The sequence below is a fragment of the Ptychodera flava genome, chromosome 21 (assembly GCF_041260155.1).
Source record: "Ptychodera flava strain L36383 chromosome 21, AS_Pfla_20210202, whole genome shotgun sequence".
In the NCBI taxonomy this organism is placed as follows: domain Eukaryota; kingdom Metazoa; phylum Hemichordata; class Enteropneusta; family Ptychoderidae; genus Ptychodera; species Ptychodera flava.
Genome location: NC_091948.1, coordinates 19,604,525 through 19,632,342, shown reverse-complemented (window position 1 = coordinate 19,632,342; position 27,818 = coordinate 19,604,525). Strand labels below are relative to the sequence as shown.

At 36.6% G+C, this 27,818-nt stretch overlaps 3 protein-coding genes across 5 annotated transcripts; 2 read left to right on the top strand and 1 right to left on the bottom strand.

The window, feature by feature from the left end:
- Positions 1-76: 76 nt before the first annotated feature.
- LOC139121647 (uncharacterized) lies at positions 77-4,552 on the top strand. 3 transcript variants are annotated; one of them, XM_070686722.1, is made up of 7 exons: positions 77-255; positions 1,025-1,366; positions 1,687-1,890; positions 2,074-2,210; positions 2,678-2,838; positions 3,430-3,547; positions 3,932-4,552. In XM_070686722.1, exons 2-7 carry the CDS (start codon positions 1,066-1,068, stop codon positions 4,163-4,165), a joined length of 1,155 nt encoding a protein of 384 aa, XP_070542823.1. In that variant the 5' UTR covers positions 77-255; positions 1,025-1,065; the 3' UTR covers positions 4,166-4,552. The 3 variants fall into 3 exon arrangements, with proteins under 3 accessions (XP_070542823.1, XP_070542825.1, XP_070542824.1); XM_070686724.1 differs by having other exon boundaries at positions 80-168; XM_070686723.1 differs by having other exon boundaries at positions 81-205.
- LOC139121648 (stomatin-like protein stl-1) lies at positions 3,774-14,045 on the bottom strand. Its single transcript, XM_070686725.1, has 9 exons — positions 13,888-14,045; positions 13,200-13,346; positions 11,776-11,875; positions 11,333-11,391; positions 10,908-11,040; positions 10,378-10,527; positions 9,158-9,336; positions 8,243-8,371; positions 3,774-7,643 (listed from the first exon to the last, which is right to left on the bottom strand). Exons 1-9 carry the CDS (start codon positions 13,924-13,926, stop codon positions 7,449-7,451), a joined length of 1,131 nt encoding a protein of 376 aa, XP_070542826.1. The 5' UTR covers positions 13,927-14,045; the 3' UTR covers positions 3,774-7,448.
- A 43-nt stretch (positions 14,046-14,088) lies between these two features.
- Positions 14,089-27,792, top strand: LOC139121646 (dynein axonemal assembly factor 4-like). The gene is made up of 11 exons (XM_070686720.1): positions 14,089-14,324; positions 15,529-15,679; positions 16,370-16,503; positions 18,672-18,837; positions 20,679-20,813; positions 21,647-21,768; positions 23,025-23,128; positions 24,272-24,352; positions 25,299-25,371; positions 25,855-25,960; positions 26,397-27,792. Exons 1-11 carry the CDS (start codon positions 14,202-14,204, stop codon positions 26,513-26,515), a joined length of 1,314 nt encoding a protein of 437 aa, XP_070542821.1. The 5' UTR covers positions 14,089-14,201; the 3' UTR covers positions 26,516-27,792.
- Positions 27,793-27,818: the final 26 nt, after the last annotated feature.

The following is a 27,818-nucleotide window of genomic DNA, read 5'->3' as shown; positions in this document are numbered from 1 at the left end:
ACTCGAGATCGTAATGAAGTATTTCACAATCTGATCACGGTCCTTCCACATATTTGTACTCTCGCCGTTAGGGGGCAACCTTTTATTTCATTGGTTGGTGGTGTTGGTGGTCCTATATAGCGGTCCTTTTGAAAAGTTTGTAATATCAAATCAAAATCAAACTGATCGGTGAGCAGTTTAGTGACGTCGTCGAGTTTTCGATACAGTAGGTGTACCGTTTCGCGGATCGCGTTAAAGTTGACCTCAGTTGAAATGGTGAGTTTTGTGATTATACTGATATCGTTGAAAAAGGTATTTGTGAGCACAGTTTTCCGACTTCTCGATATGAAGTCATGCAAAAACAAATGATCCGCGGTCAACTCTTGCCCTACGAGTATGGCGAGAGTGTCCGGCTTTGGCTACGCCGCGGCGTAGCCAAAGCCGGACACTCTCGCCATACTCGTAGGGCTACGGTCAACTCGAGCTCGATCCCCGAACAAGCTTATCTTTTATATTCTACGGTTACCGGGAATGATGGTTATTCAGAGTCGTCAAATAAATGGACTTGCATAATTAGGTCGAAATTAAAAATTTCTACGTAGATAAACTCCTCTGAGGGATTTCATAGTTGTGCACGGATACTCAGCTCTTTAAATATGAAATTTATCACCAATACATCAAGATTTACGGATGTAAAAGCGAGATTTACATATTAAATGTATACACATGGAGGTAGCACACACAGTCTGTCTGCAACCATGGTATATACACGTTGCCTGAGATATTTTGTGATATATTTTTAGCTGTTTATGTTTTCGTTGATAGAAAATCTCGTCGACCTGGTTCATATGAATTGGATCAGTAGATTGAAAATATGTGTTATCCTTTCTTATGAAAGCTTTATCACTAATATTACAGTACATCATACTGATAATAATGAAATAGTAAATTTTATGCAAAATGACAATCAGTTTTAGATTTTTTTTAGTAATAATGAAAGGTTTATTAATAATGAAATCTGTGTTTTTTCTTAACTCTTCATCAGACACACTGCTTTAGCTGATTTAGAATCAAAGACACTTTGAGATGGCTCAGATATATCAATCAACTCCACTTGCACATTTACATGGAAAAACTCCAGCGAGGCAGCTTCGACAGACACGATTCAACAATGTTGAAAATGGCAAGAAACATTCAGATGAGAAGATCGTCAGAACTCCGATGAATAGACAACCATTGACACCAATGTGTGCGTTCACTGATTTGAACTCGGAGCTTCCAGCAGCGCTGAAGAATATCCGGAAGAGAATTGATCAAAGCGATGTGACAGAAGACGAGACGGCTGAGAAAATTAGTCCAAGTCTGGCAAGACTGCGTATGACACCAGGTGAGACTGGATTCAGTCCATCCAAGGATTTACAGAGAGATGTCAAATAAATCACATACTTGTACTCACATGTACATTTGAATAAATTTCACATTATGTTTCCTTCCGTGCAACCATGACATACTTTTTCAACCAATACTGTTGGTCTAAAGGACAATAAAATAGGCCAGTAAAGACACAATTCTACATATTTGTTTCTTTTCTCTATATAGAGAAGTCTACCTTTGCCATACAAAACTTTTTGTGCTGAAAGGGTCAAGGGTCATTGACCCTGGTGGTTTGTGTAAACTAATATGAGGCTTTAAATATTTCTGTTCTAGGAAGAGCTTTACAGAAGCAGAAGATACTTGAACGTAAACATCATGAAGCCAAGTCAAAAGTTGAAAAACTGAACGTTGGGGGTGGTGTCAGTATATGGCCTGAAATGGACAACATGAGACTAGTCAAGTCTGAAGTCTATCTACTGTTTGGTGTCAGTGTTGCCCTAGTCATCTCGGTGTGCTCATTATTCAGGGTTCTGCATGGTAAGTTTTTTTTTATTGTGAATCCTTGATGAAGTTGTTGGGCTGATGGCTTAATGGCTGAATTACAATGTAAATTATGGACGCTAAAGCAAAACATCAACTTTTTTGTTTCACACAAGACTCACTGTTTTACCATCACAATATTTTACATGTAACAACACCCATTCACAATCTTTCCGCTAGGTGAACTAAAGGAGAAACTGGACTATTATGCTTCAAGGCTGAACACTTTCTGGAATGACCATAAACTAGAAACCCGAAGCCAGGAAGCCCTGAACAGTACAGTGTTGAAGTGGCACACAGACTTTACAAATCTTATGGTGGGTATCTAGTCACAAGAATGTCAATAAAATGTAACATGTTGACTCTTGTTAATATAGATTTAATTATTCAGAAAAAATGAATTGCAATTCATGTTGATAGTTCCCTTACAATGATTAGACATAACAAACTTGATTATGCTGAAAAAATAACATTTACTGACCTGCCTCTCTAGTGGATGTGAGTAGCTTTACCGATATATTTTCAGCAGTGTGTCACTTGATTGATATGGGCTTATTATTATTATCATGTCTTGAGTTCAAATGTATACCAACAATCACACAAACAAAACACAGATGCAATAGATTGTTCATTGCTTGTTGTAAAGATTTCTGGCAATTTCCTTTTTGCTATGGAGCAATTAAAACAGTTTGCTGTTGGATTAGTTTCACTGCAGAGAAGATGCATGCTTATATTCATGATCTCATCATTAGTAATGACTTCTCACCTGGACTTTATCTTCCAGGATGACATTCACCATGACTTTGACACCAGATGGTCAAGGGCACCCATCACGTATTACATTAGTGTTTTTCTCTACATCTCTGGCATTGCTACGTTGCTCTACTACTTAGTTGACAACATGTTTGCAAAGAGTAAATTGACTCCAAGACGCATCAAAGTCTGGTAAGCTCTCAATGTTTACACATTCATGTAGGAACTGATTTTCTGATCTAAATCAGAGAAGAAATACCAGTTGCTATTTCCGGGACAAATGGATGAAAAATATATACTTTCCAACTTATGAAAAATATAAGCAATGGCAATCATGTTGAATCCAGAAAAGTTAGATCTATAAATTAGATTAGCCCTGTCATTAACACTTACCTTTATGAAGGCCAGTTAAATTACTGTACTGACCACATACAGAAGAGTAAGGATTTATTATTTCTGTAGGCGTTAGTATTTCTTGTATGAGTAGCTGCAGAACTTGACAGATATACTGATCCAACACCAATGTTCAACATAAAACCTCAATCTGATAATTGGAAAGTGTAGAAAATTCAACAATTACATGCGCTTTTTGTACTCGTTACTTGACGCAATGTTGCAAATATGTCCTTGTAGTGTTTGGGAATATTTAACATATAATTTCAGCCAGCAAAATTTTAAGAGCTCTCACACCTTGTTACAAAAGCAGTCTTGGTGCAACATCTATATGCTGGGCAAACAGCATTCATATTGGCAGCATTACTTAACTGCTTTCTCTATCTGTAGGGTTTCCTTACTAGTTGTCATGGGTTGCTGGAGTGTACTTATAATTGGTTTACTGTCACATGCTCAGAGTGTGGAATTTGCTATAGAGAGTAACATACACAAATTGAGTAATTCTCTGGTAAGTTCACTGACTGAGAGAATCACAAAACTTTCTCCTATCATCATTATCATCTGTAGACCAAACACAATAGAAAACAGTTGTGGTTTATTCTCCCTTTGAAATGTATTATCAGTGGGCGTGGTCTTTGCATGAAATACCCAATCTGCCAAGACAGTACAATGTAACACACACACAACAGTTAGTAGCTGTTCCAAATATCATAACAAGACTACACAAGACTTGATTCTTTCAATAGTTCTTTTATTAGCAATATTTCAATATCTCAATATGACATAGAAAGTTTGATTTGAATCTTTAGAAGTCACACGACATCAGTATTTTCCCATGATTCAAAGACATGTACTACAATACCTATAGTTCCCACTCTCTCTTTTCTCACAGGGAGATCTTGTCTATTTGAACTTTGACCTGAGCCATTTCAATAACGTTCTACTCTATTGGCGAATTCGTTGCCTGCCACCAACCACCGTGGGAACCCTGAGCATCATGGGATTGCTTCAAGTCCGGGATGTCATGTACTATTTACAATACTACAGTCTTCCTGTAATCACTGCCTTATGTACACCAGTTGTCAGATTGATCATGGCTTTGAAAGAAATTTACAGTGTGAAGTAACGTGACACTTTGTATCACAATGTCACTGCCTTACTAAAATGAAATGCTGTCGTCTGTTGTATTTTTAGGGGGCGCTATCTGCTTGATAATGGGATTGTGGGCGTACTATTGAAATTTTCTTCAAACTATATTTACATATAATTGATTTTATAAATATTGGGAAAGGTTTCACTATTATAGGAGATAACTGCTTGCTCAGAGAAACAAAAACATTGATGTACATAGCTTTTGGTCTGTTGACACTTTCATGTTAAGAAATATTAATGTAATGACATATGAGTGATTGTTTTAACTGTATTGTAAGTACAAGACTGTATATGGGAGAATTACATGGTTATTATGCTGCAAATGTAGTCTGTAACGTTGAAATAAAGATGTAATATAAGTGCACATCATGGTTGTTTCGGAGATTCAATATCCTGTTCATTAATGCTTAAAGCTGTATCTATGCCACTATGAGAACATTCCTTCCTTAGTTTATCTTCAGTGACTGTAATAATGATCCAAATTTGGACTAAAAATCAAGCATTGACACTCAAATTAACCCTTCGAGTGCCAAAGTAAATTTTTATCACCTTTATACAGTGGTTTGCTTTGAAGCATTGGCATTAGACGAACTGGACATATTGTAGAATATAACCCAGACAATATTTTTTCAGGTCCAAACATTTTTTCAGATTTTTCCAAAAATTTTGACCCAAAACTGGAATCTGTGTAAAGTGCTATCCATTTGGTCCAAAATTTTCAAAACAATTACAGAAAAATTCATAAAATTTGGTAAAAATGTTTTACTAAAGTTTTGGTTGGAAAGATTACAGCACTCAAAGGGTTTAAACAGCCGAGTGACTCTAGATACATAATTAGTACATTTGAAAGCTATAATCTTGGGAAGGATTTTCTGTCCTTTGGTAACATGATAATTAAGACAATTTTCAACATTTAAGCATGTCCTTCAGCCACGACAGAATTTACTATTATGCAAATGTCTTATTTGCCAGTTTTAATTTAACTCTGATTATTTTCATAGCAACAGCCATCCCGATGAAAAGCTAAGTAGTATACAGAATGCTGAAATCTTGCACATTACACTTCATTATCCAGTGTCTTTGTAGTCAGGCACAAGTAATTTTGCCTCACTCTATACCAGTATTTTTGTCAGATGCGTGTTTTGCTTTAAAACATATCTTTGAAAGTGTTGTCTGGAGTTCAGACACAAAGTGTGATGATGTAACTCAAACCTTGAAAGAAAAGCTATTGTGTGAAGAATCCACCATTTGGGGATCATTTTTAAGCTGCTCCTGACAGTACAACAGGAAAATCTAGAGACAAATGGCCATGTCACATGAACAATGAATGTCCAACAATGATCCTGGCTGGTATCTTTGTCAGCTTGAAAGTGTTTTAGTTGGCAATGAAAGTTTTCACACCAACAGTAGTAATTGATGACCAATCTGTTTGATCATTCACCTGTAAGTGAATCACACTGAAAAATATCCTGCTGGACACACGTGTGAAGGAAAAAGAAAAGAGAGTTGAATTTAACTTTTTACATCCATTGCTGTATACTCTAATCCATACATATATTTGAGTGTATATGAGGATTTGCAAGAACCTTACATTGACTACACAAGTTTCTGTCCGAAGAAAGCGAGTATTGTTTCCTATGGAGTTCAACTGTTACAATAACATGAATAGTATTGAAATATATCAATTCAATTTCTTAATTTTATACATGATCAGTCTATTGCTACAGGGTTTTAAAAGGAGGAGTGATCATCAAAAAAAATACCTGGATCTACAGTCAAATATTATTTGTATTTCCATGTTTGGTATTGTGGTATCTTGTCAGTCAGTAATCAATCTCTTGAAGCTAACCGTGCTCTAAGTCTATAAAGTGGCCAAAATCCTTCCCATTAGACTGTTTTCCAGGATTCACAAGATGGTGTGCAACAGGACATTGCCTTGTAAGGCCAGTCACTGCATGAATGTACAGAGCTATGGATTGTGTAGAAGTTGTTACTATGGAAGTTATCGAATTTGCTGTTTTGACAGATGGGACGTTTTAAAATTTGCCAGGAATTGCTGAAAATTTCTGAAAATTGCTCCAATCATCAGTGAAGTCCAGCTTGGCAAAAACTTGCAGCCACTGTGAAAACCTTTGTCACAGCTGGGCTCATATACATTGTATATCAACTGTAGTTTATATGTTATTTTACTTTTGGAGTATGTGCTTGACCTGATGCCTTTAGTCTGGTCCAGGAGTGTGAACATATGATTGGTATGGGATATATGTATGACCCACTTCTGAAGAAGTATTTTCCATGACGACTGTTTGCAATTTCACTCAAAAATTTCACTCAAATTTTCACCAACTTTGAGCAAATTTTATAACATCCAGGCTGGCTTTACAGGACATTGCAATAATTTCTGTAGTAATTTTTGTTTAAGTATAAAGACATCACACCTTCTTACAAAACTTGATATATTTCATATTTTTTGGCAACTGGTACATAAAATATCAAAATCTCTTCCAGTTTCCCAGAAATCAAACCACAAAAATGAAAAAATATCCAGCTGGACTCACATCTTAAGTGGGCAAAAAAGTGAACATAACCATTTACATCCATCTATGCATACTCAGGTCTATCAGTACATTTTAATGTAATGAGCCAAAGGCTGGCATTTATTATACAAGTTCTGTTCATATGACATAATTACAGAAGTTGCCAAGTTTCTCGAGCATGTGGATCACCAGTACTTTGAGCTCAACTGATATAATGGCAAGTTGTTAAATGTTCACACCACTAGTGATGGTAATGCTTTCACATCATAGCAGAGTAGTGAAGACCTGGATAACTCACATAACGATGATGTGTTTTCAATGCAAGAGTGAAGATTGGTGGATACAAAAGTGCCTTAACCCTTTGAGTGCTGACATTAATCCCATCAAAATTTTAGAGCAACATTTTACCAATTTTAATGAGTTTTTCTGAGGTCTTTTTTTGATAATTTGGTCCAAATGGACATCACTTTTCATTGGCTAGTTTCTTACCAAAATTTGGTAAAAATGCTATAAAATTTGACTGGGTACACTTTATAAAGGCAGCGAAAATTGACTTTGGCACTCAAAGGGTTAATAACCATTAGCCTAGGGAGTCACTGCCATTGGAATACATAGCCAGAAGCCCCCAAGGTAAACCCTTTTACTCTATATTTAAAGCTTTGTGCCCACTCATCTTCACTTATGCTATTTCTACTGTAGCTTTAAGTGTTGGTAATGTCCTTATTCTATGAACTCTGGATCTGTGATCTTTTTCACATCTGGAACAGTTTGTTTTATCTGTCTTGAGACGCTATCTTTTATTTCCTCAATATTGACAGTGTGCGTTGCTGCTTTCTTGCTGCCTTCATCCACACTGATGTGCAAACTTTTGTTACGAGACTGTGCATTACTAAGGTTGTTGTAAATCGACATGGCCTGTAAAAAAGAAGTTCCACAAAATGTTATCAACAGAATTGTTTTCTGATCACAGTCACATGTGTGATATCTTTCGACGGATATATTTATCTAGTTGTTAAAATAGCATGTTATGATTTGATATAAAACATATTTCAAGACAATTCTGTTCCATCAGGAATTAAACATATTGGTATTTGTTTTGCCAATTTCTCACTACAATGCCATGTTGAAAGATGCAATGAAAGTTAAAATTCATACTTCACTGGAACTTCGGACAAAATATAAGCCACAATCATCCTTTTAATGTCTGAACGACATTCTGAGGGAATTACTCATGAAGTACTTGGGCGACAAAATGCATAAATGCACAAAAGAGGATGGTCAGGAATTAGCAACAAATGAAGTAGGTAATAAATTTGAAACATCAAAACAAAGGTGAGATTTTCACATTTTTGAATTTGAATAGCGATACCAAGCTGATGACTGTTGTCTGTTTTTAGGATGGCAAATATCAGAGGTACATCATAAAAAGTATGCTACACTTCTAACTTCATGGAAGTTTCAAGAAAAGTATATCTAGGATACCTTGTACTGTCTGTCAGGCAAACAAAACTCACCTGTGTAACCATACTAGTGACGTCTCCTGTATTTGTAGGCAGTAGGACTGTGTTACCCTCCTTAGCTAAGTTACCAAATGCTTGGACATACTGCTCTGCTACATTGAAGTTTGCTGCATTGCTACCATGCTGTGGATGGAATATACAAACAAAAATTTCATTTTCACTGCTGCCATACAACAATTTCATTCTTAATGCTTGCCCCAATACTGTGTGAGAAAATCAACTATTTCATTTTCACACAGGGTTGTACAAATCTTAAATTGATGTAGGCATTAGCATTACACTAATTAGTATCACTGAGTAATACCAACAATTTAATGATAAAAGTTTCTCTAATATCGGAAAGCAGACGGGTGGAAAAAAAATCATGTTTTAATTTTTTTCTAATGCAAAAGGGCCAACTGAATATGGGGTGATCACAAACACTGATGTTGTATGTTCAATGTGATTTGTGCATAATTCGTCAATCATAAGTGGTATAATTTTTACCCAAAATACTTTGCAAGAACAAGAAATTTGATTCTAAAGCACAAAGACATATTTTTTCATAATATCAAAATCTTACACTTCCTTTCCGGTATGAGCTTGTGTAGACTGACTGCGAAGCCGGTCAAGAAAATTCTTGTCATGAAAATTGAAAATTGAATGTTTTTTATCTATTGCCAACACAGACAATGGCAGGTAACAGAAAATTTATATGTACTAGTAATTAGTTTCTCTCCAATCAAAAATCTGCAGGATAACCTTCTTACCTTTTATTACAATACAGAACAATATATTTTCTCAGAGAACATTACGGCAAGAAGTGTAACACTTTCCTTTCTGGGATACTTAAAGATACTACTTGAAGCACCTAAGATCACATAACCTGCGCATTCTTAGCGATGGCATATGAATTGTATAAACCATTACCTGTTGTGCTAATGCATCTGCAACAAGCCTTAAACCAGAAGCTCTTGCCTCAGCTTTGGCAATGATTGCGGCAGCTTCACCAGTAGCCTTATTGATAGCTTCAGTCTTGAGAGCTTCAGATGCCAAGATCTTGGATCGTTTCATACCCTCAGCAATGTTTATTTCTGCTTCTCTCTCTCCTAATAGATCAAGGTGAAGTGGCTTTAAGATTACGAACATTTCAGGTACAAAATTTGCAAAGATGAGATTACTAAAAATTTACAACTTAAAATTGTACATGGATTAATTAACCCTTTGAACGCTGTAATTTTCTCCTGCCAAAAATTTAGTGCAAAATTTTACCAATTTTATGAATTTTTCTGTAATTTTTGATAATTTTGGAACAATTGGACGTCACATTTCATGGGCTACAGTTGTTCTCAAAATTTTGGTGAAAATCTGAGAAAAATTGACTGGGTTTACTTTATGAAGGGGACAAAAATAGACTTTGGCGCTCAAAGGGTTAATTCTGCCAGTGCTATTGCATTTTCTAGATACATTGACATTTAAACCCCTGCTCATGTATAAACCTTTCCCTACTCTAAGAGGATTTTTGAAAATCCTGTATGTCTGTATATGAGCCCGTACATTAGCTTTAAATAGCTAAAATATGGAATTCAAAAATCACACAGCTACGGTATTGTCACAGTGTTTTACTGTCATTTTGCAATGGTTGTCTATACAGTGGTTTGCATTGAACCATTGGCAACACGGGAACTGGACATACTCTCTAAACTGAGGAGTTGCCAAGACTGTCAGGTGTATCTATCATCTAGCAGTAATATCAGTCCATCACAAAGCAATCGACTGTGAAAGTTGAAATATTGTCTTGAAAAAGGTCAGAAGTAGCCAAACAACATCATCAGATCTGCACAAAGAACGCTTGCAAATGATGTGTTCTGAGCAGAATGTAATAGTATGTGGATTTGTGGTGTTGTCTCACACTCCCAGTGTAGTATGGAAGTGAGAAAGCAAATCACAAAAAAGTTCAAAATCCACTTCTTCCATGAAAACTGATATCATCACACCCCATATTGAACATCTGTATGCTTGTAAACAAATGACTCAAATAAGCTCATTGAAAATGATAATATTAGCATCTGATGGGTGTTATACAATTATGGTATCGTGATTATCAGGAACACTGTTACTGTATTACAGATTTTACACAATAATCTCACCCTCTGAGTTTAGGATTTGCGCCCTCTTCTTTCTTTCTGCTTCCACTTGCATCTGCATAGCTTCTTTGACTCTGTTCGGAAGCATGATGTCCTTGATTTCATATCGCAGACACCGGATACCCCAGGCTTCAGCTGCATTGTTTATGGCCTCTGTTGAGGTAAAAGAAATGTTTTGAAATCAGCAAAACAGCAGAAAATCTTTGAATATGTTAGAGTGATTATTTCTCATGATAGACAAATATTCTGAGACATTTTAGGTTCTTATTTCAAAGCAAAGCGATCAATGTACAGGTATTAGTGGGATGTGATAAAATCTAAGTGGATTGAAATAAAAATATTTTTATATTGCATTTTGACTTAGAAAGGGTGGAATTCCTCCCAAGGACTCTTACAAGGAAATTTTATAAAATTGGTTGGGAAAAAAAAATTACTACTGTTCACTGTCAAAATGGTTGTTACATGTATATATTGTTCAATACCATCTACTGTGAGCAAATTTGCAAAGGTGTCCACACGCCGTCCCTACTTACCAACAATGTGTTGATTGAGTGATTCCCTCTCTTTGAAGACATGATCTAATGTAATTTTACCAATTTCTGATCTCATAGTGGTCTGTGCTATCTGAGTAACTGCATACTCAGGATCTTCCACACCATAACTAGCCTGAAATAAAATTTGAAAATTCAACATGAAATTGAATCATATAACAAGAGTGTGGTGAAGTGTTCAAGGTAGGACTTGAGTGAGAGACGTTATTGGTCCTGAAATTTAACGTCAAATTTAGCAAAAGCTTACATGAAAGCTGTCAAATTCATGCTTTAATAAGTATGCAGCAGTACCATTATTTCAAAAATGGCAACTTGATATATCCATTTATACCTCCAGAAGTTAGAAGGGAGAGCGGGCAATAATACAATTTTTCTTAAATTCAAAAGAATACATGAAGTAACACTACCTTGTAAGCATCGATGACTCTGAGGTAAAGTACACCATCAATTCCAAGTGTAACATTGTCTGAAAGAAGTAGGAATGATACTTGTTGAAATGTGTATTTAATAAATGGTGTTTTGGTAATATGCAGGAAATGCGAGTCAAAAATCATTACTGAGTCTGTCTTTCCTGAAACACTGCCCTCTATAGCCTAACCCGGCAAAATTGGTCCTCCTCATCAAGGGATGCCTTCTTTTTACTGTCAAATTTCAGTGAACTGACATAATTTGCCTTTGAAATTGGCTTTTAAATTTGTTGTCTTTTGAAAGAATCCAGCAGACTTTGAGGGGAGATATTTGACTAAGCTATTGACACATCTATTTGCAGGAAACCAGGCAATGCAATTACACAATTTATAAATCCCATGCATTTGGTAAAATTCTAGACAGTGAAAATCGGGTTACATACCTATTGTAATGGCACTTTGTGAGGGAATATCGATAGCAATTTCCTTCAGACTTTGTACATATTTCACCTTGTCAAGAAACGGTAACAGAACGTTTATTCCCTGAAAAGGCAAGACAAACAAAATACAATTATGATTTGCTATGGTCATATTTAAAATACAACTAATCCTTCTTTAACAGTCATGATAGGCTGTTCATTGAGCCAATTGGTATATTTCAATTGACCATCAAGCAAAACAAAGGCCCTATGAAATATTTTCCAAAAAATTCTGGCGATCCCTCTACTGGTCAAAATCTAGACTGCATGAATATTTCATGTACATTGATACTGGAATGGGGACCACAAAATGGATTCGCTCTCATCCTGTGTCAAGAATCAAAATCATAATTATTCCCATTAGATTATTGAAACTGTTCAATACTTCTTCAAAGGTATTTACTTCATTTTCAGAATTATTTTACAATGTAACAAAATGCCTAGTGTCACCAGTGATGATTGCTGATGGTGGGAGAAAAGCATCTTACAATACTGTACAATACTGACATTTGAAAGTGCTGTAATACAATGTAGGTGGAATATTGACAAACACTTTTACAATGGGATTTAATTTAGCAATGACTGAGATGCTGATGACAATGTGAGTTTACTATCACCTTAACTTACAGTTCTTTTCCTTATTTGAAAAAAAAATATTACATGACTTTACCGAATTTGAATTTACCATAACAATGGAAATGTGGGGATCACTATAATGTTACCTGTATGTCTGCCATGATGCAACCAGTGTTGATGGAGTCATCAGCAAAGAACATGTCTATAAATGTTCAGCCTGAATATATGACCCTGATTACCTTTTGAAACACTATAATACTAAGGCCAAATAAAATAAAATTTTCATTTCTGGTAGCTGGACCTACTCTATTTAAAACTCTCCATCCCTAAACATCATGCATGATTTTTAAAAATTTTGCTGGTTATTGATGGGTCACACAGAAATAACACAAATAAAGTTTCCCACCGATCTGCCCTATTTCTTGAGGGCTTGATAACAGAAACAATTTTTTTTAATGCCCAGGGGTTTCATTAAGAGATTACTCTCACAATTAGCCAGTTGCCTTTTGAGAAAATTTATACTCTTTGATTCCAAATTGTTTTGTTTCCTTCCAGAAAGCCACTTACTTTGTCTTTTGGGCTCTCTACTTCTAAACTTAGCGAAACCCCTGAACACCCAGTCTAATTCCAGCAGTAGCTTAGAAAATTGATACTCCACCATAGTCAATGTTAATATTTCTCAATAATAAAAATACAACACGTGATACTTTACACATGTTGTGCTGGTGATATCTGGTGTCTTGTGTTTTTTGGAGAAATTTAAACAAAGTACGGTTAACGCAGCAATCACATGTTACACAAGTAAATCTTACAGGTTGTAATTCTCTGTGAAATTTTCCCATCCTTTCTATAATCCATGCTTCTTGCTGTGGTACAAATTTGACAATAGTGTTAATTGGTCGACCTGATGCACATCGCTTGTGTGTCTGAGTCACAGCCTGTAACCTTGGTAACAACCTCTGGAATAGAAAGATGAGATACAAGTTTGATGCTAGAATCTTGTTTGTAGTATTTCTCTGACGAAGTTTATACAATGGCACATGTACTCAACTAATGGATAATGGAAATACATCTATCGGTCCACTGTGCAATTATCTTTCACCCTGTACAGGTCAGCTGACAAATCAAGGGTAAAGAGGACTCACACACGCACCCCCCCCCCCCCCCCCAACACACACACACTTTGATGATGCATTGGTGCACGAAACGTGCACATTTTTCCCCTGGTTAAAGCTCTTCTCACAAGTACTGACGTTAACACATTAAAATCAACGTTTATAATATTTACTATAGGGAGAATACGAAGAATGACATAAAACAACCACACTCCTACAATCTCAAATTCTCATGCCATCATGGGCATATCCTCATGGGTCATGGGTAGCCGGTGAATATTGCATATGTCATGATGCATGTACTCCTTTGGCAACAAATGGGGATTTCTTATTGTAGTGAATTGCTCCTGAACACAAAAAAAAGATATTTCCAAATGAAGCTCACCTGGTGCACGATTCTTGAGCTCCTGACTACCTGGTTCATTTTCACGGCCTCGACGGATAATTTTATTGGAAAGGGAGCTACGACTTCCTTGCGCCCAACAGGGATTCTGCTGCGAAATTATCTAACCAAATTGCTGTTGTGTCATAAGAGATGATTGGCGGAATCATATCTTACAGTAGTATTGATTGGTCGGTTTATATCATGTGACCGTCAGACATGTTTCAACTCACATGGCACACAGAAAACAACATAGTTTTGAATGTGCCAGTGTGATGTAAGTCTGGCCGGTAATTTCTCATCGAAGACGTTTCATCATGCCAATTTCCATCAAAGACTACACGTGGGATGAAACGGAGACTACAGTGCATATTACAGTACCGCTGAAAGGCGTCAAAGCAAGTAAAGCTGACATTTTTTCAACTGATGAATATATAAAGGTATGTTTCCGGTTTCGTCGTAGCTAACGAAGCGAAGCCAAGGGGCTGATACATGTAAACAAACGGCACTATGGCATGTACATGCCTAGCCTAGCAGTACCAGTGTCACCCTCACAAGCCGTGCATCGATGTTTATTTATTTACATTCGCAAATCATATAAGTTGTCAAATTTTGACAGTTCGTGCACGAGCTCAAGTCTGTTTAGATAACAACGTACGAAAATTGTTGCATTTTAGTCCATAGCTAGCTTACATACAACTTCCGGAAGTGGTCAGTGGTCGCGATCGTCTTGAATTTTGTTCTGCATTGGCTTGTAAAGTCCTGGCCTTGCTCCAAACCACCGTAATACTACTTGCTTGTGATCTCTTAAACTCAACAGAATGGATCTTACAATGTTACGCAGTGACAGGCCTACGGATTGCAGGTTGTCCGCGCATCCGTAGCCATCACTACAGAAATGTAAGGGAGCGTCCAATTGTTATGGATGGGGTGGGCCCGCAAAATCCAGGGTGTGTCTTTTTTTTTTCTCACATAGCTGAACATATATACAGACTGCAATAGATAGCGAAATACTCGTCATGTCAACATAATTGTAAATAATACTAAAGAACAAAAATTTAAAATATTTGCAAAGTCCTTAAAATTTCTTCAGGCAACAGTGTTAGGGGACTTCATGCATTAAATGCCCCTTCGAGCTATGAGATACTGAACGATTGCTGATACAACAAGTATCCTGTTGTACATATCGTTCCCCTTTACCCTAATAGATCAGCAATCTATTTATACAATACTCCATATTTATGCATATCATTAAAGGAATAATTCAATATGAGATTTAGATTGTACAATGTCTACCAACAAACAAATGAGCTATCTATCAACTTGTGAATTTTTCAACAAGAGCTATGTTTCATGTTTTGACAATTCACAACTGAATAGAAGACCTGCAGATGTTTTATAGATTGTATTACCTGTTAAGAAGAAAAGCCATTTATTTGGTTGGTAAATTGCTTGAACAATTCACAAAATTAACTTTTTTTGTACTTGTGTATATTCCTACATCTAGAAGAATTAATGGATGTGAGCTTTGTGATGCACAACTGTTAGTAATGCCGTCACATGTATTGTGATGTGCACCACATACTGTACATGCCAACGCCTAGCAAGAGATGTGATTTTTCTTACCATCTGATCACTTCCCAGGTTAGCTTCCCTCCATACCTCTTCGAAGTTGCCTTATTTGCATCAGTTGATGATGGCAAAGGGTCTGCACAGGTGGGCAACGGAGCGATTGTCTTCAACCTGGTCAAGAGAGAAGCAGGAATCTGGTCCAGATTGACATCACCTCAATCAGGTATGCATCTCGGTTCAGTTGTAACACATCATGTTTGTATAATCACCTTAGTTTAATGCCAGTATTCATTTGACATGTACGCAAGGTGTCCTACAATTTCTCAACGGGTGGCAGAGTATAAGTTGTTGATGGCTAAGGAAGTAGAAGAGTTTTATAGAGTACCGTATTTATCTTCTTCGTAGATGAGGAGATACAGCCGGCTGAAAATAGAGAACAGCCAGTCAGTTTGCCCAGTATCTGCTCAAAAAGTGGACACACTGGTACATATTTTATTGTCAATCAGTTGTTATCTCCATATGACAAAGGATGATCAGCTTTTTAGTTTCATATGTCATGAGTATACAAAAATCTTTTTTCCCCTGAATATCTAACAATTGCATGCATCGTATGCTGTCAAGTAGTACAATTGAAAGAAACTTGATGTGTGACTGTACTGTGGTGATGTTGTGTTCAAACACTGCAAGCAGCTCTGAGCCAAATACATTGATCATTAAAGTAATGAGTTAAATACATTTCAAAGGTAAACTTTTAGTGTTTACATGACAAAAACATACCTTGCTGAGTATAGGTTGTATGGAACCATTTGGTAGCAGTTGTCAGGCCGTGTAGAGTGTAGATGTGTGACAGTAGTGGAACCATGTAACTTTTCCAGTATGCAGATAAAATGAATCTCATGTATCATTTTGACAGGTGACAAGGAAGTGATGAAGAGTAAGAGAGAAGCTGCCGTAGAAGCAGCTCACAGGAGAGCTGAGAAGGAAAAAGAGGAGAAGGCTATAAAGAAAAGGGAGGCTGAAAAATATGCCCTGAAGGAACAGATGGCGGTGAGTGATGAACAGCGCCCTCTGTGGTGGCTTTGAAAAGAATGACCATAATACATACTGCATATGTCTCTGCATGTTTTACTGATTTCTATCACTATACTTATCTGTAAAATGATACACATGCAAGTAATACTAATGTTCTGAGACAATTAAAGGGACATTATATGTATCTTTTGACCTCATATTGTTGCAAACAAGCAGTTGATAATGTTATTCGACTTACTGAAAGATGTCTAAAAAACGGTCAACCATAGACAACTTCCATCCCGTTTGCGTACACCGTATAGAAAAACCTTGGGTCTGAGGTTAATGGAGGGTACTATTAACCTCAGAGTTGACCTGCGATCAGACCACACTGCTAACTGCTATCTAGGCCGCTGTAAGCATCCGCGTGTAAAAAAATAAACCACACGAAGTGACAGTCGAAAGCGCAGTATTGCAGTTACGGGATTCCCTATTACCGATCCCGTTTGCTTAGTTACATTTTGACGGTGAGTTTTTCTTGGAGATCTTGACGGCCAATCCTGCTCTTAGATACACCATTCTTTGCTGCTACAGAGCACATTTTAGAATGGCCATTTCAAATGCCTACCAATACCAGCTGACGACGACAAGGCCTATATTGCGGATCTTTTTCATCTCGTTTGTTCCTCCATATGCATATGTAGACTTGCCCAAAGTCTTAAGGCATAGAAATGTGAAAACAGAGTTAAATGAAGGGATATTTAACTTCAGTAGACAGTCACGTTATTGTCGAGGTGATCGCGAAATTGAGCAATGTACTTTGGCGACTGACATGTACATTTAACATTGTTGGGTGAAAGCTAACTCTGCGTGGCTTGGCTGTGCCAAACCGCGGGCAGTACCTCGGTTGCGGCGTGCAGTTTCTCCACCAAAAACAACCCATTTTTAATTCCAAACTTGCATTGAGTTTCGTTTTCAAGCACACCCACCTCGCCTGGGTACACGATTAGCCCTGCGTACAGGTCTGTGTGTTCCCGGCGTTACACGGCGTGGAGGCCGCACGCAGGGGCCGCAAGGGGCTTTAGGTACACGATGTGCTCAGCTGCACTTCTTACGTAAAGCCCACTTTTGGGAGTGGGTCGAAGGCACAGAGGCCGTCGGCGGGCGAACGTCGGGAACGGGTGTAGGCAACTGTCATTGCGATGTACTCACTTTTGGTTCGAAATGCGATTCAACTGATACAAATAATTACACGATGCACAGAGAATAACAACATTCAAACAGATCTCGTGTGTCGAGAGGTGACTCCAATCGCGAGCAGTATCAATGACAGTACTTGCCCGGCGCGGTGTCACAATGTCACCGATGCTACACACCGTGCAGTGTTCAGTCCAAGTGCGATGTTTCCAGATTCAACAAGTGATCATGTCGTGTTTGTAAAACGAACCAACGTAATGGCAAGAAAATGCCCTAAAAATCTAAAAAGTTGACGAAGATTTGCGAACGATCAAATGCACAGGAAATGCATTACTCTGTACCTGTTTCACTATCACCACAGCAATCTGACATCGTTTAGTTTTACCATTGACCCAATTGCGTCTATGGTTTGATTTGTTTCACAGTCCCTGTCATCGATACTAAAATCAAACTTACAAGCAAATGCCCTGCTCAGTTTCACTATTTGACAGTAGTTTGTGATACGTGCATTTGTTTATGCGCCGTGTACTCCTCGATATCCGTTGTGCTGAAGTTAGCATGTAGGTCACAGGCCTTTCACGCTCCAGCTGTACTTTGATGGTTGACGTATGCGTAGTAATATTGGTCATGTGCAGGGGTTCAATCATGGCGGTTGGTTCAAATCGCGCGGACGCCCTTACCAACATTGAACCTTGCCGTAAAGAGCAAGAAGGTGGTTTTACATATCTTTGAAGCCGTCCATAGTCACAATTTAGGTCTCCCATTGATTTGACCGGGGATTTCAGTCATCGAAAAAATGAAAAAAAAGTCAAAAGATACAAATAATGTCCCTTTAAAGAGTTTTTAATATTTTAAAACTGAAGATCAAAATTTTTTTTTCAAATTGAAATCTTGAGTGGTATACTATTGACTAGTGTGAAGAACTGAAACTTGAATGGTATACCAGGGACTTGTGTGAAGCACTATGTTATGAGTCTTTTTATTTATATCAATAAATTTTGGCACAGCTTGAACAGCAAGAAAAAAAAAGAATAGAAGAAACAAGAAATGAAGAACGAAAAAAGGTGATGGATGAACTAGATGAATGGAAAGAAAAGAAAAGACAAGAAGAAGAAGAAGAGACGAAACTAGAATCAGATGATGATGGCGATGATGATGATGTGCATGAGAATGGTACAGTGTTCCTGATAATCTTTCTTTTTTCTAAAGCTATGGACAGGAGTCTGGTCTGAATTCTTTTCAGTTGTTCATTTTGAGAATGCAAATGGGCATGGTCAATTGTTCTGAGTCAATTTCACCATAAGACGCATGGTTGACTTTCATAAGTCTTCAAAACAGACTTTTATCCTGTCAAGTCGGCATATCACCATCAGGTCAAGATAGTTACAGTGACGGCACCAATTATTTTGACGATGAGATACAGCTGGATATTGATACACTACCGAATTAGGTTTGTCAGTTTGCTCACAAATTTACCCTTTTAGTGGTCAACTTTTACAACTTTGCGCCAACATCAGACAGACTAAAACAGCAGGTGACGCAGCAAGATGTCTGTAAACTAATTTACTATGTATAGGTATGTTTATATCTTTACAGCAGCTATCAGTTTCAATGGTGACACACACAGAGACTGGTTGCCAAGTTTTACAAGCAGTTCAAATTCACGGAGAGGTGGTAAAAGAACGACGTTACTGCAAATTTAGACTCGGAGGACAGTGTTCTTTGTAGTTGAATATCAATAAAATTCATGACTTCAAAAAAAATCTAAAACTAACAACACAAATCGATCTGAAAGAATCAGAACGTTTGAGTAGCGATAGCAATGTCTGGAAGTCAGGGCTTTGAGTCAGCAACTTTCTAGTCTAATAAAACTCAGACAACGACATGTTCTGGTATTGCCAGCCATGGTGGGGCTTTGTATACATATGCTGACACGTAATTAGCAGCTATCAGTTTCACTGGCGTAATGATCTGTACATTTGTACAACAGACGTTGAACCGGACAAAAATCACAACATGGATGGCTCCCAGACGACACCAGCTGAAGTGAGAGAGGAGATTGTTCAGTTGTATTTAAACGGTCTGTCATTTTCAGAAATTGGTAAACGTTGTGGTGGTGTTTCAAAGCAAACGGCCAACAACATTGTTTTGCGGTACTTGAAAACTAGCGTTTCCTGCCAGGCAAATCATCTGGAACATCGGTAAAAAAACTGACTGCAAATGTTCTGGAGCATATTGAATACTACAAAAGTGTAAAACCAAGCATTTATAGGCGTGAGATACGGCAGAATTTACTGAATTACGTGAATTTGAACTGCTTGTAAAACTTGGCAACCAGTCTCTGTGTGTGTCACCATTGAAACTGATAGCTGCTGTAAAGATATAAACATACTACATAGTAAATTAGTTTACAGACATCTTGCTGCGTCACCTGCTGTTTTAGTCTGTCTGATGTTGGCGCAAAGTTGTAAAAGTTGACCACTAAGAGGGTAAATTTGTGAGCAAACTGACAAACCTAATTCGGTAGTGTATCAATATCCAGCTGTATCTCATCGTCAAAATAATTGGTGCCGTCACTGTAATACCAATGAGACCAGTTAATACCAATGAGCCATGATACATGTATGTTCCATATGGTGTATTTCAACAAAGACTTGACAATTTTAAGGCCCCTGGAAGTATAGATACCATATACATAATTTTCATTGACTTGACCTGCTTTAACATACCATGCCAATACGTGAACATAGAGTCTGGCTCAATACCACTGTTTACTGACTTGGCAGATGGGGAAGTGGTGGGCCTTGAAAAGCTAAAGATTTACGTAATCAGCCCCGTTTCCCTCTCTAGAGTCCTTCTTTACCGTGGAAAATAATGGGCTTGGTTCAAGCTACGGTGGTGAAAGGTTAAAGGTGTCTTTATGACAAGAGAAATGATCATTTGTCTCTCAAAAATGTTTTCCTTTCACTTGAACAGTGCTGACTGGGTGAGCAATTGTTATTTGTTTTGAATAGGCGATGGAAACAAAGGCATATTTGATGAGGTAACGGATCAAGTCAAAGAAACTCAAATTTCCTCTGGAGAGGAAGAAGAGGATGATAATCAAATATCGTCATCTTCAGTGAAGACGTCAGACAAGAAATTGAAAGGTACTGTACCGTGTATTATTGGTCAACCTTACAGCACTGTGTACTTCCTGTACTGTGTGACATAGCAGCAGTAGCTCTCTACTTTCACTTGGGTAACCTTTTTACCACATCTTTTGAGTTCAAATCCTTCATCTAGGTGACATCAGAGCCAGCTGGCAATATAGATCTCAGAAACACTCACGAGAGTGTTTTCTACATATTTTCACACTAGGTTCAGATGTCTATGTGTAAGGGATATATGGTTTGATGAAGGGATAATGCATGAACGGACAGCAGGATAACCACTTTCCTATAAAATTTTAGTAGGAAATACCCATCCTAAAGAGTTACTGGAGATTATAGAATGTGAACAGAGAGGATGTTAGTGGTGAAAAAAACTCAGTAAAAAATATGGCAGTGCATTTCTATCAACAAAATTTTTGGTGCAATTTTTATCAATGATTTTTAGTCTATTTATATGTCTTCCAATGGTTTTAAGAGATGATAAATGGAGGAAGACACTAAATAGTAGAAATATAATTCCTTGATAGGTAGTAAAAACTTAATGAAAAATGTGAAAAGGTGTCTAGGTTATTGCTTTGGTTCAGTGAATTCAGTAAGAAGGTGTTTTTACATAATGAATTCTAAAGAGTCACTATGTTTATTTACAAGCTAAATAAAACTTACAGAAATGCTTACAGAAAATAAATTGTCATTTTACAAAAAATCAAAATTTCTTCAATTGTTGAAATATTTGTATCTAAATGTCTTCTTGGTTAAGAATATAATGATGAGTGCTACCACTACATTGAATTTTAAGATTTTTTTTATCGCAATTACTTCCCCTGATAAAGGTCAAAAGAAAGAGGAGACGCCAGTACCGGCACCTCGCAGAGGAGGCTCAATCGAAGTAAGTTTCACACCAAGAGTATTTCCAACTCCACAAAGAGAGTCGTACAAGACCCAGGAGGAAGAGGTAAAATTTTGTAGAATTTTGTAATTTTCACTTTCTGTGAATTTGATGAGAGGCAAGTGTAGATGGAATTATACTACCATCTCGTCAGATGAAATCAGTGCCACTTACTTCATGTAGGTAACGCACTGTATTCAGGAACTTGTTTGATGTTATAGAAACTGTCATCTATGTTTGTTGTCAAAAAGTGATTAACGCAATCCTCCAGCAATAATAACAAAGTGAAGTACGTAGAGCTCCTGTTTTAATTTCCAATCAATTTCTTCAGGCAAGATTCTTTTCATGGGTACATTTCTGAAATACTGCAATGCAGAGAAACTCAATGATACAAATTGCTTTTATTACATAGACAGAAATGTTACACACAATTTTTGAAATTGATCTTTTCATCATCGTCTCATTTAAAAAAATTCCTCATTCTGAAAAGCTACATGTATGCTATATATATATATATATATATATATATATATATATAATATATATATATATATATATATAATATTGATGAAAAATCACAGAAGCCACCTTTCAAAACAACAAACTGAAAGAGTATTTCATGACTCATACTTCAGCAGAAAACCTTCTGTGGCTATTGCTGGGGGTATTACAGAAAAATGTTTCAAAGATTTTTTCCAATGGGCCTGTCACAAGACTGTGATGCAAACAAAATATATCCCTTGGCTTCTTTACATAAATTCTCTCATAAGCTGGATGCCGTGTGACGACTCTATATTTAATGACGTCTCTGTTATTAAACATTATTTTCAGTTGATAAGTCCATAATAAAAGGTGTTGTATTGCTGTGAGAGTGACAAATGATTTACAAGTATTCAATATCCTACGGTAGTACGACATTCTACTCAGGTTTATAAAATTGACCCTGCCTTCAGGTTCTGTGCCTAGTGACAAGGCAGAATTATTGCAAAACATTGAAACTTTTGTGCCATCCTTTCCGAGTAATTAGATGGATGCAAATTTACCAAAAAACAAATTTTTTATCTATCAAACCCTTCAATAATGCTGAATTTTTTTCATAATTTTTTTTGTCCCAATACGAACTTACATCTCTACTGCTATGTGTTGTCACAGTCCCTCAGAGCCCAGGATACCTGAGTGATTTTTAATTTTCTTGAAATTAATCAATTCTTGGCATCACCACGAGTGTTTCCATATTTCTGTCCATATTGAATATGCACTCTATTACATTTCATGGCTGGGATAGTTTCATTTGCCGGATTATTGCTTTATTTCTGCATCAGTGGTTGAGAAAACAGGCGGAGGCCAGGAAAGTTGGGGTGATCGAGGATGATTCAGACTTAACAGAAGAAGAGAAGAATCCTGATTGGTTGAAAGACAAAGGAGAGTAAGTTAATCCACATCTTTGTGTCAACATTAATCCTGATTGGCTGAAAAACAAAGTTGAATAAATTGATTCGCATCATTTTGTCAACATTAATCCTGATTGGTTGAAAGACAAATGAGATTAAATTCACATCTCTTTGTCAATGTTAATCCTGATTGGCTAAAACAGAAAAAGAATTAAGTCATATTCCTAAAACAAATCAATGACACAATTTTATAAATATCAAGGACACTTCTGATGGTATATTACTTTTCCAAAAATGTGTGTACTTATTGGCAACAGGACTTTCCACAACCAACAATGGATAAGGCTGTGAAATTAATTTGCGACCTAATGTTTGCTCAATAAAAATTGCAGGCATTTAGCTTTACCCTGTAATATTAAATTTGAAAAAGTGAACTAATTTATTGTATCTAGAAATTTCTATTTATATGGCATGCCCAGACTTTAATGATAAATTCAGTCATATTACGGTCACTTTTTCAATCAATTTGTGATTCCTTAGAGACCAAATACTGAGGCCTGAGTTCATTAAATATGTAGGTTTAATTTATCATGCCATGAGATGGTTACGAAAGCTGATTAAAGGATGGAGGTATATGTCTGTAAATTTTTGAATTAAATTCATGTGACATCAACAAAACATTTCATGTTACAAGAAAGATAGTGTAATCATGGGAGAATTATTACTGCATTGGGAATAGATGACTCGGGGTTTACAGCAGAGTGTTGAAGGAAAAATGAAAGAAGTGTGCCATTTACAATTCGGGCACAGAGTCAGGTGACAAGTATGGGAATAGCTGGGCATGTAATGTCTGACATGTACTGCCAGGCATATGGAAAGAAAATTATATTTCATGTTGTTCAAAATACCAGCGTGATAAGTCAGAATTTACAGATTTACAAAGATGCAATATATTTAGATTTTTTCGATAATTCTGATATTGTATTTCAGACAAGTCTATATGTTACAGCTTCACATTGATCCAAGATATATTGATATTGCCAATGATTTGAAATATCAGCAGTGTCGGTGCCCCCCAGATACAACAGAGACCTTTAACAGCACATGGAAAGCTTTAACAAGAACAGTAATGTGTACTTAATATGGGTTTTTTCTCTTTTTCTCTTTTTTGCCACCAGCAAATTTTACCGGAATGGCAACTACTTAGCAGCTGTCAATGCGTACAACCAGGCTATTAAGCTCAACAGAAAACTGCCGTCGTATCCTCTACAGTCTTTAACGTTATTTTATAGCATTTAGCTGCGGTTATAATGACAATGTAAATGTTAAGGGAGAGAGAAAAGTCTGCATGCTGGTGGTTGTAGCTGTATGTGATTATTGAAATACCAATACTGCAGGATATGCTGATTATGGCTTGAAATATTATCTTGGTTTTTTTTGACCAGGGGAAAAATACTGCATAGAATTCCAGTTATCAACATGTATTAATTAGTTATAAAATTTTGTTTTTAATGTTATATATTTGAGAACTAGGATTGTTTAAAAGAGCAATTACAATTCTATAAAATTTTCAGTATTCATTTTTGAAATAATCATATTGACTGCCATGTAATTTTTTTCACAAATTACAACATTATGCAATTCAGCCAAGGCATTTCACACACACACACATACACATTGGCCACTAATTGTGCTATAAATCGTTTGCGGTATTAGTTCATGTCGTGGTACACGGCCTCATTTATTACTCCTATGTGACACCAGTGTTGATGTTCTCGTGTGCCTGTGTTGTCAGAGGTTTTATGGTCAGGTCTTTGCAGAACTTTTAAAAAAAATTATGACAAATTTCAGATTCATGATACAGCTTACCATAATAAAAATCAAGTTTGCAACATTTCACATCCTGATTTCACATCATAAATGAGAGAAGGTGTGTGTTTTTCCCTGTGGACCAGTTTCTAAATTCTGCATGTCCATAATGTGTTCATTAGCAATGTGGATTGTCTTTACATAAATGATGGTTATCACTAGTACGCTATAATTTCTAAAATTAATTGCATAGATTATTAACAGGAGTCCAGTCCATTTCACATTTTATCATTTGAAGGACCGGAAATTTTTGCTTCTGTTTGCATGTATCTGACATTTTCATGAAATTATTTTTAAAAGCCCTATTTATTTTACCTTAACGGTCGACCCTTCCAGCTTATACTCAAACAGAGCTGCCTGCCATCTTCAAGTGGGAAACCTGATGAAGTGCATAGAAGACTGTTCAACAGTAAGTCAATCAAGAATTATGCTGTATACAAGAATAATGCTGTATATACCATACGGATGTTTGCTCTCCAAAGTCTGAATTCAAATAATGAATATCACAGAGCCCATACTAATCTCCATTCTGGGTCAATTCATCAGATTTTAATTTTTCACCAGCTTTGCTGTCAGTGTTCTCTCATGAGTAGGTGTTTAGATTAATAATTAACCATGTTCAGATCTTTCTTTCTTTTTTTTTTTTTTCTTTGTCCGTGGTATGAAAATGCAGTCATGAATTGAAGGCCAATCTTGCAAAAATGTAACCCGACACTTTAATGCAAAGTTAATGACAATGTCATTCGCTAAGCTTCATTATACTCTGAAGTGCTTTTTGTACTTCCTGACCCTAGAATATCGTAAGTACGTCAACGTGGAAACACGAAACCCTTCATCTAGTCTTCCAGCATCAGTTTTCTCTCTCTCTCTCTCTTTCCGACTCGTGATGTAGGCATTAGAGTTGCTGGAGCCTCCAGTTGAAGCAAATGCCAATTCCAGACTTAAAGCCCACATCAGACGAGGAACAGCGTTTTGTAATTTTGAGCTCTACGTCGAAGGTAATCTTCTATTTCCCCTGAAGCAGTTTATAAGTCACGCGTATCCCATCACATATTACTTGTGTTCTCTCTGAAAAGAGCTTACAGTATACAGGAATTTTTTTAATTTTAAAAGTTGTACTATGAGTTTGATATTTCAATAAAATACGATCTAAATAAGTGACTTTATATTGTTACAAAGACTTGCCATGTTGCATCTTGGCTTCAAAAAAAGAAAATTGAATTTCTTGTGTAGGCACAAGATAGCATGTTAATCCTATTGAAAATCCATTCACCTCATATGAAAAACAAGTGGAGTGTCTACAACTCTGGGAATTACCATTTTGACATGTGGAGTTCCCCTAAGGTTATTTTCCCTCAGTTTGATTACTTTATAAATATGTTCATAAGTCCTTGACGATATCGCCTTCTTTTTTTTAAATCTTTACTACCAAAGGTCTTCAGGATTACGAGGCGGCATTAAAAATTGATCCAAATAATGAGAAGTTAAAGGTGGATGCTGATCGGATACGTGATATAATCCAAGGTACCGAGGCTGATGAAGATTCAAGCTGACACGATCCATGATCCATGATGTGTGTGTTTGTTTTGTAATGTTTATGTCTTCCCTCCAATTTGCCATTTACCCGCTACTAGCATTACTACTTTGTGAAAAGAAACTGAGAAAACTCTGCCTTTCATATTTGAAAACTTCCATTGTTTTCAACCATTGTATGTTAGTAAGTTTGACCTACTAATTGTAAGGTCTTTGATCATATTTATACTAATAATTTCAGTGACTCCTATTTAATCATAGGAAAAATTATCATTGTCTTCTCTGGTAATAAACATTGCCTTCAAGTGATATCATGGATTCACGGAAAAAAGTCATTCGCATAATTTCTTGGGAAATGAAAATTCATGTCAACATTGTTTTGAATATTGTCTTCATCAGTGTGGTATACTGCTCTGAGAGAAGTCTGTAGGCACCGTTTGTCCAATAAGTGCGCAGTGGACAGTTTCAAGACGACAAAGTAATTGTAATGATGTATCTCAGTAGTCAGTTACTGATATAAATGATATTCTTTGTTGAGTATTATATTATAGCTTTGTCAATACCAGTAGCTTGTTTGATGTCATACCCTCAGATTATTACAGAGAGTGTTTCTGATCATCCAGCATTATGGCCAAAGATGTTTTCTACATCTACAAATCACTGGCATTGCCAAAACTATAAAATAATAGTAATAATGTACCCCCTCCCAGCCCATGACAGGCTCAAGCAAATTTGCTCTCCATAATGAACTCGGCTTTGCCTCAATATGTCGTGCAAAGTTTGCTTTTAGGGCCGGGAGAGGGTACATCATTGCTTAAATATTTGTAAGCGCTACCTCCTGCCTGATATTTAGTTGTGTGCACACCATGTCTTCAAGCAGGGCAGGATTTGTTTTATCTGATACCTCAGCCTGTTTCTGTCAGACAGATAGAGGAAAAAACCTGCTAACAAGTAGAAGAACATTGAACAAGATGGCTGGTGGACTTTAAAAAATTTGACTTTCACTGTTTGCGTAATAAATGTGTTTTGATCTCAGACTGTTTGCATGTTAAGGTTTTGATCTCAGACGGTTTTCATGTAAAATATATTTTGATATCACAAGTTCAGGCTACTTTGACATTCCTTCTAAAAATTAACAGATTTAATGCAATTACAAATAATTTATTATCTTATCCTGTGTATTTTTTTCTCCAGATCTTTTTTATTGTATTGTATGTGTTTACCAACATAACAGATACACATGACTCAATTACGTTTTGTTGCTTTTTTAAGTTGAATAAAAAAAAACGAAATTTCATATTTTCTCTGGATAAGTGATATTGG

What these genes read in the sequence shown, in the direction of transcription:
- LOC139121647 (XM_070686722.1), top strand. Translation starts at nt 1,066, where the DNA reads ATGGCTCAGATATATCAATCAACTCCACTTGCACATTTACATGGAAAA. An exon ending in CAGACTTTACAAATCTTATG is followed by an intron (nt 2,211 to 2,677) that starts GTGGGTATCTAG and finishes TTTATCTTCCAG; the next exon opens with GATGACATTCACCATGACTT. An exon ending in ACAAATTGAGTAATTCTCTG is followed by an intron (nt 3,548 to 3,931) that starts GTAAGTTCACTG and finishes CTTTTCTCACAG; the next exon opens with GGAGATCTTGTCTATTTGAA.
- LOC139121648 (XM_070686725.1), bottom strand. Translation starts at nt 13,926, where the DNA reads ATGAACCAGGTAGTCAGGAGCTCAAGAATCGTGCACCAG. An exon ending in GCTCAAGAATCGTGCACCAG is followed by an intron (nt 13,347 to 13,887) that starts GTGAGCTTCATT and finishes TTTCTATTCCAG; the next exon opens with AGGTTGTTACCAAGGTTACA. An exon ending in CAGATGCATTAGCACAACAG is followed by an intron (nt 8,372 to 9,157) that starts GTAATGGTTTAT and finishes TTCCATCCACAG; the next exon opens with CATGGTAGCAATGCAGCAAA.
- LOC139121646 (XM_070686720.1), top strand. Translation starts at nt 14,202, where the DNA reads ATGCCAATTTCCATCAAAGACTACACGTGGGATGAAACGGAGACTACA. An exon ending in ATTGACATCACCTCAATCAG is followed by an intron (nt 15,680 to 16,369) that starts GTATGCATCTCG and finishes TCATTTTGACAG; the next exon opens with GTGACAAGGAAGTGATGAAG. An exon ending in GTCAGACAAGAAATTGAAAG is followed by an intron (nt 20,814 to 21,646) that starts GTACTGTACCGT and finishes CCCCTGATAAAG; the next exon opens with GTCAAAAGAAAGAGGAGACG.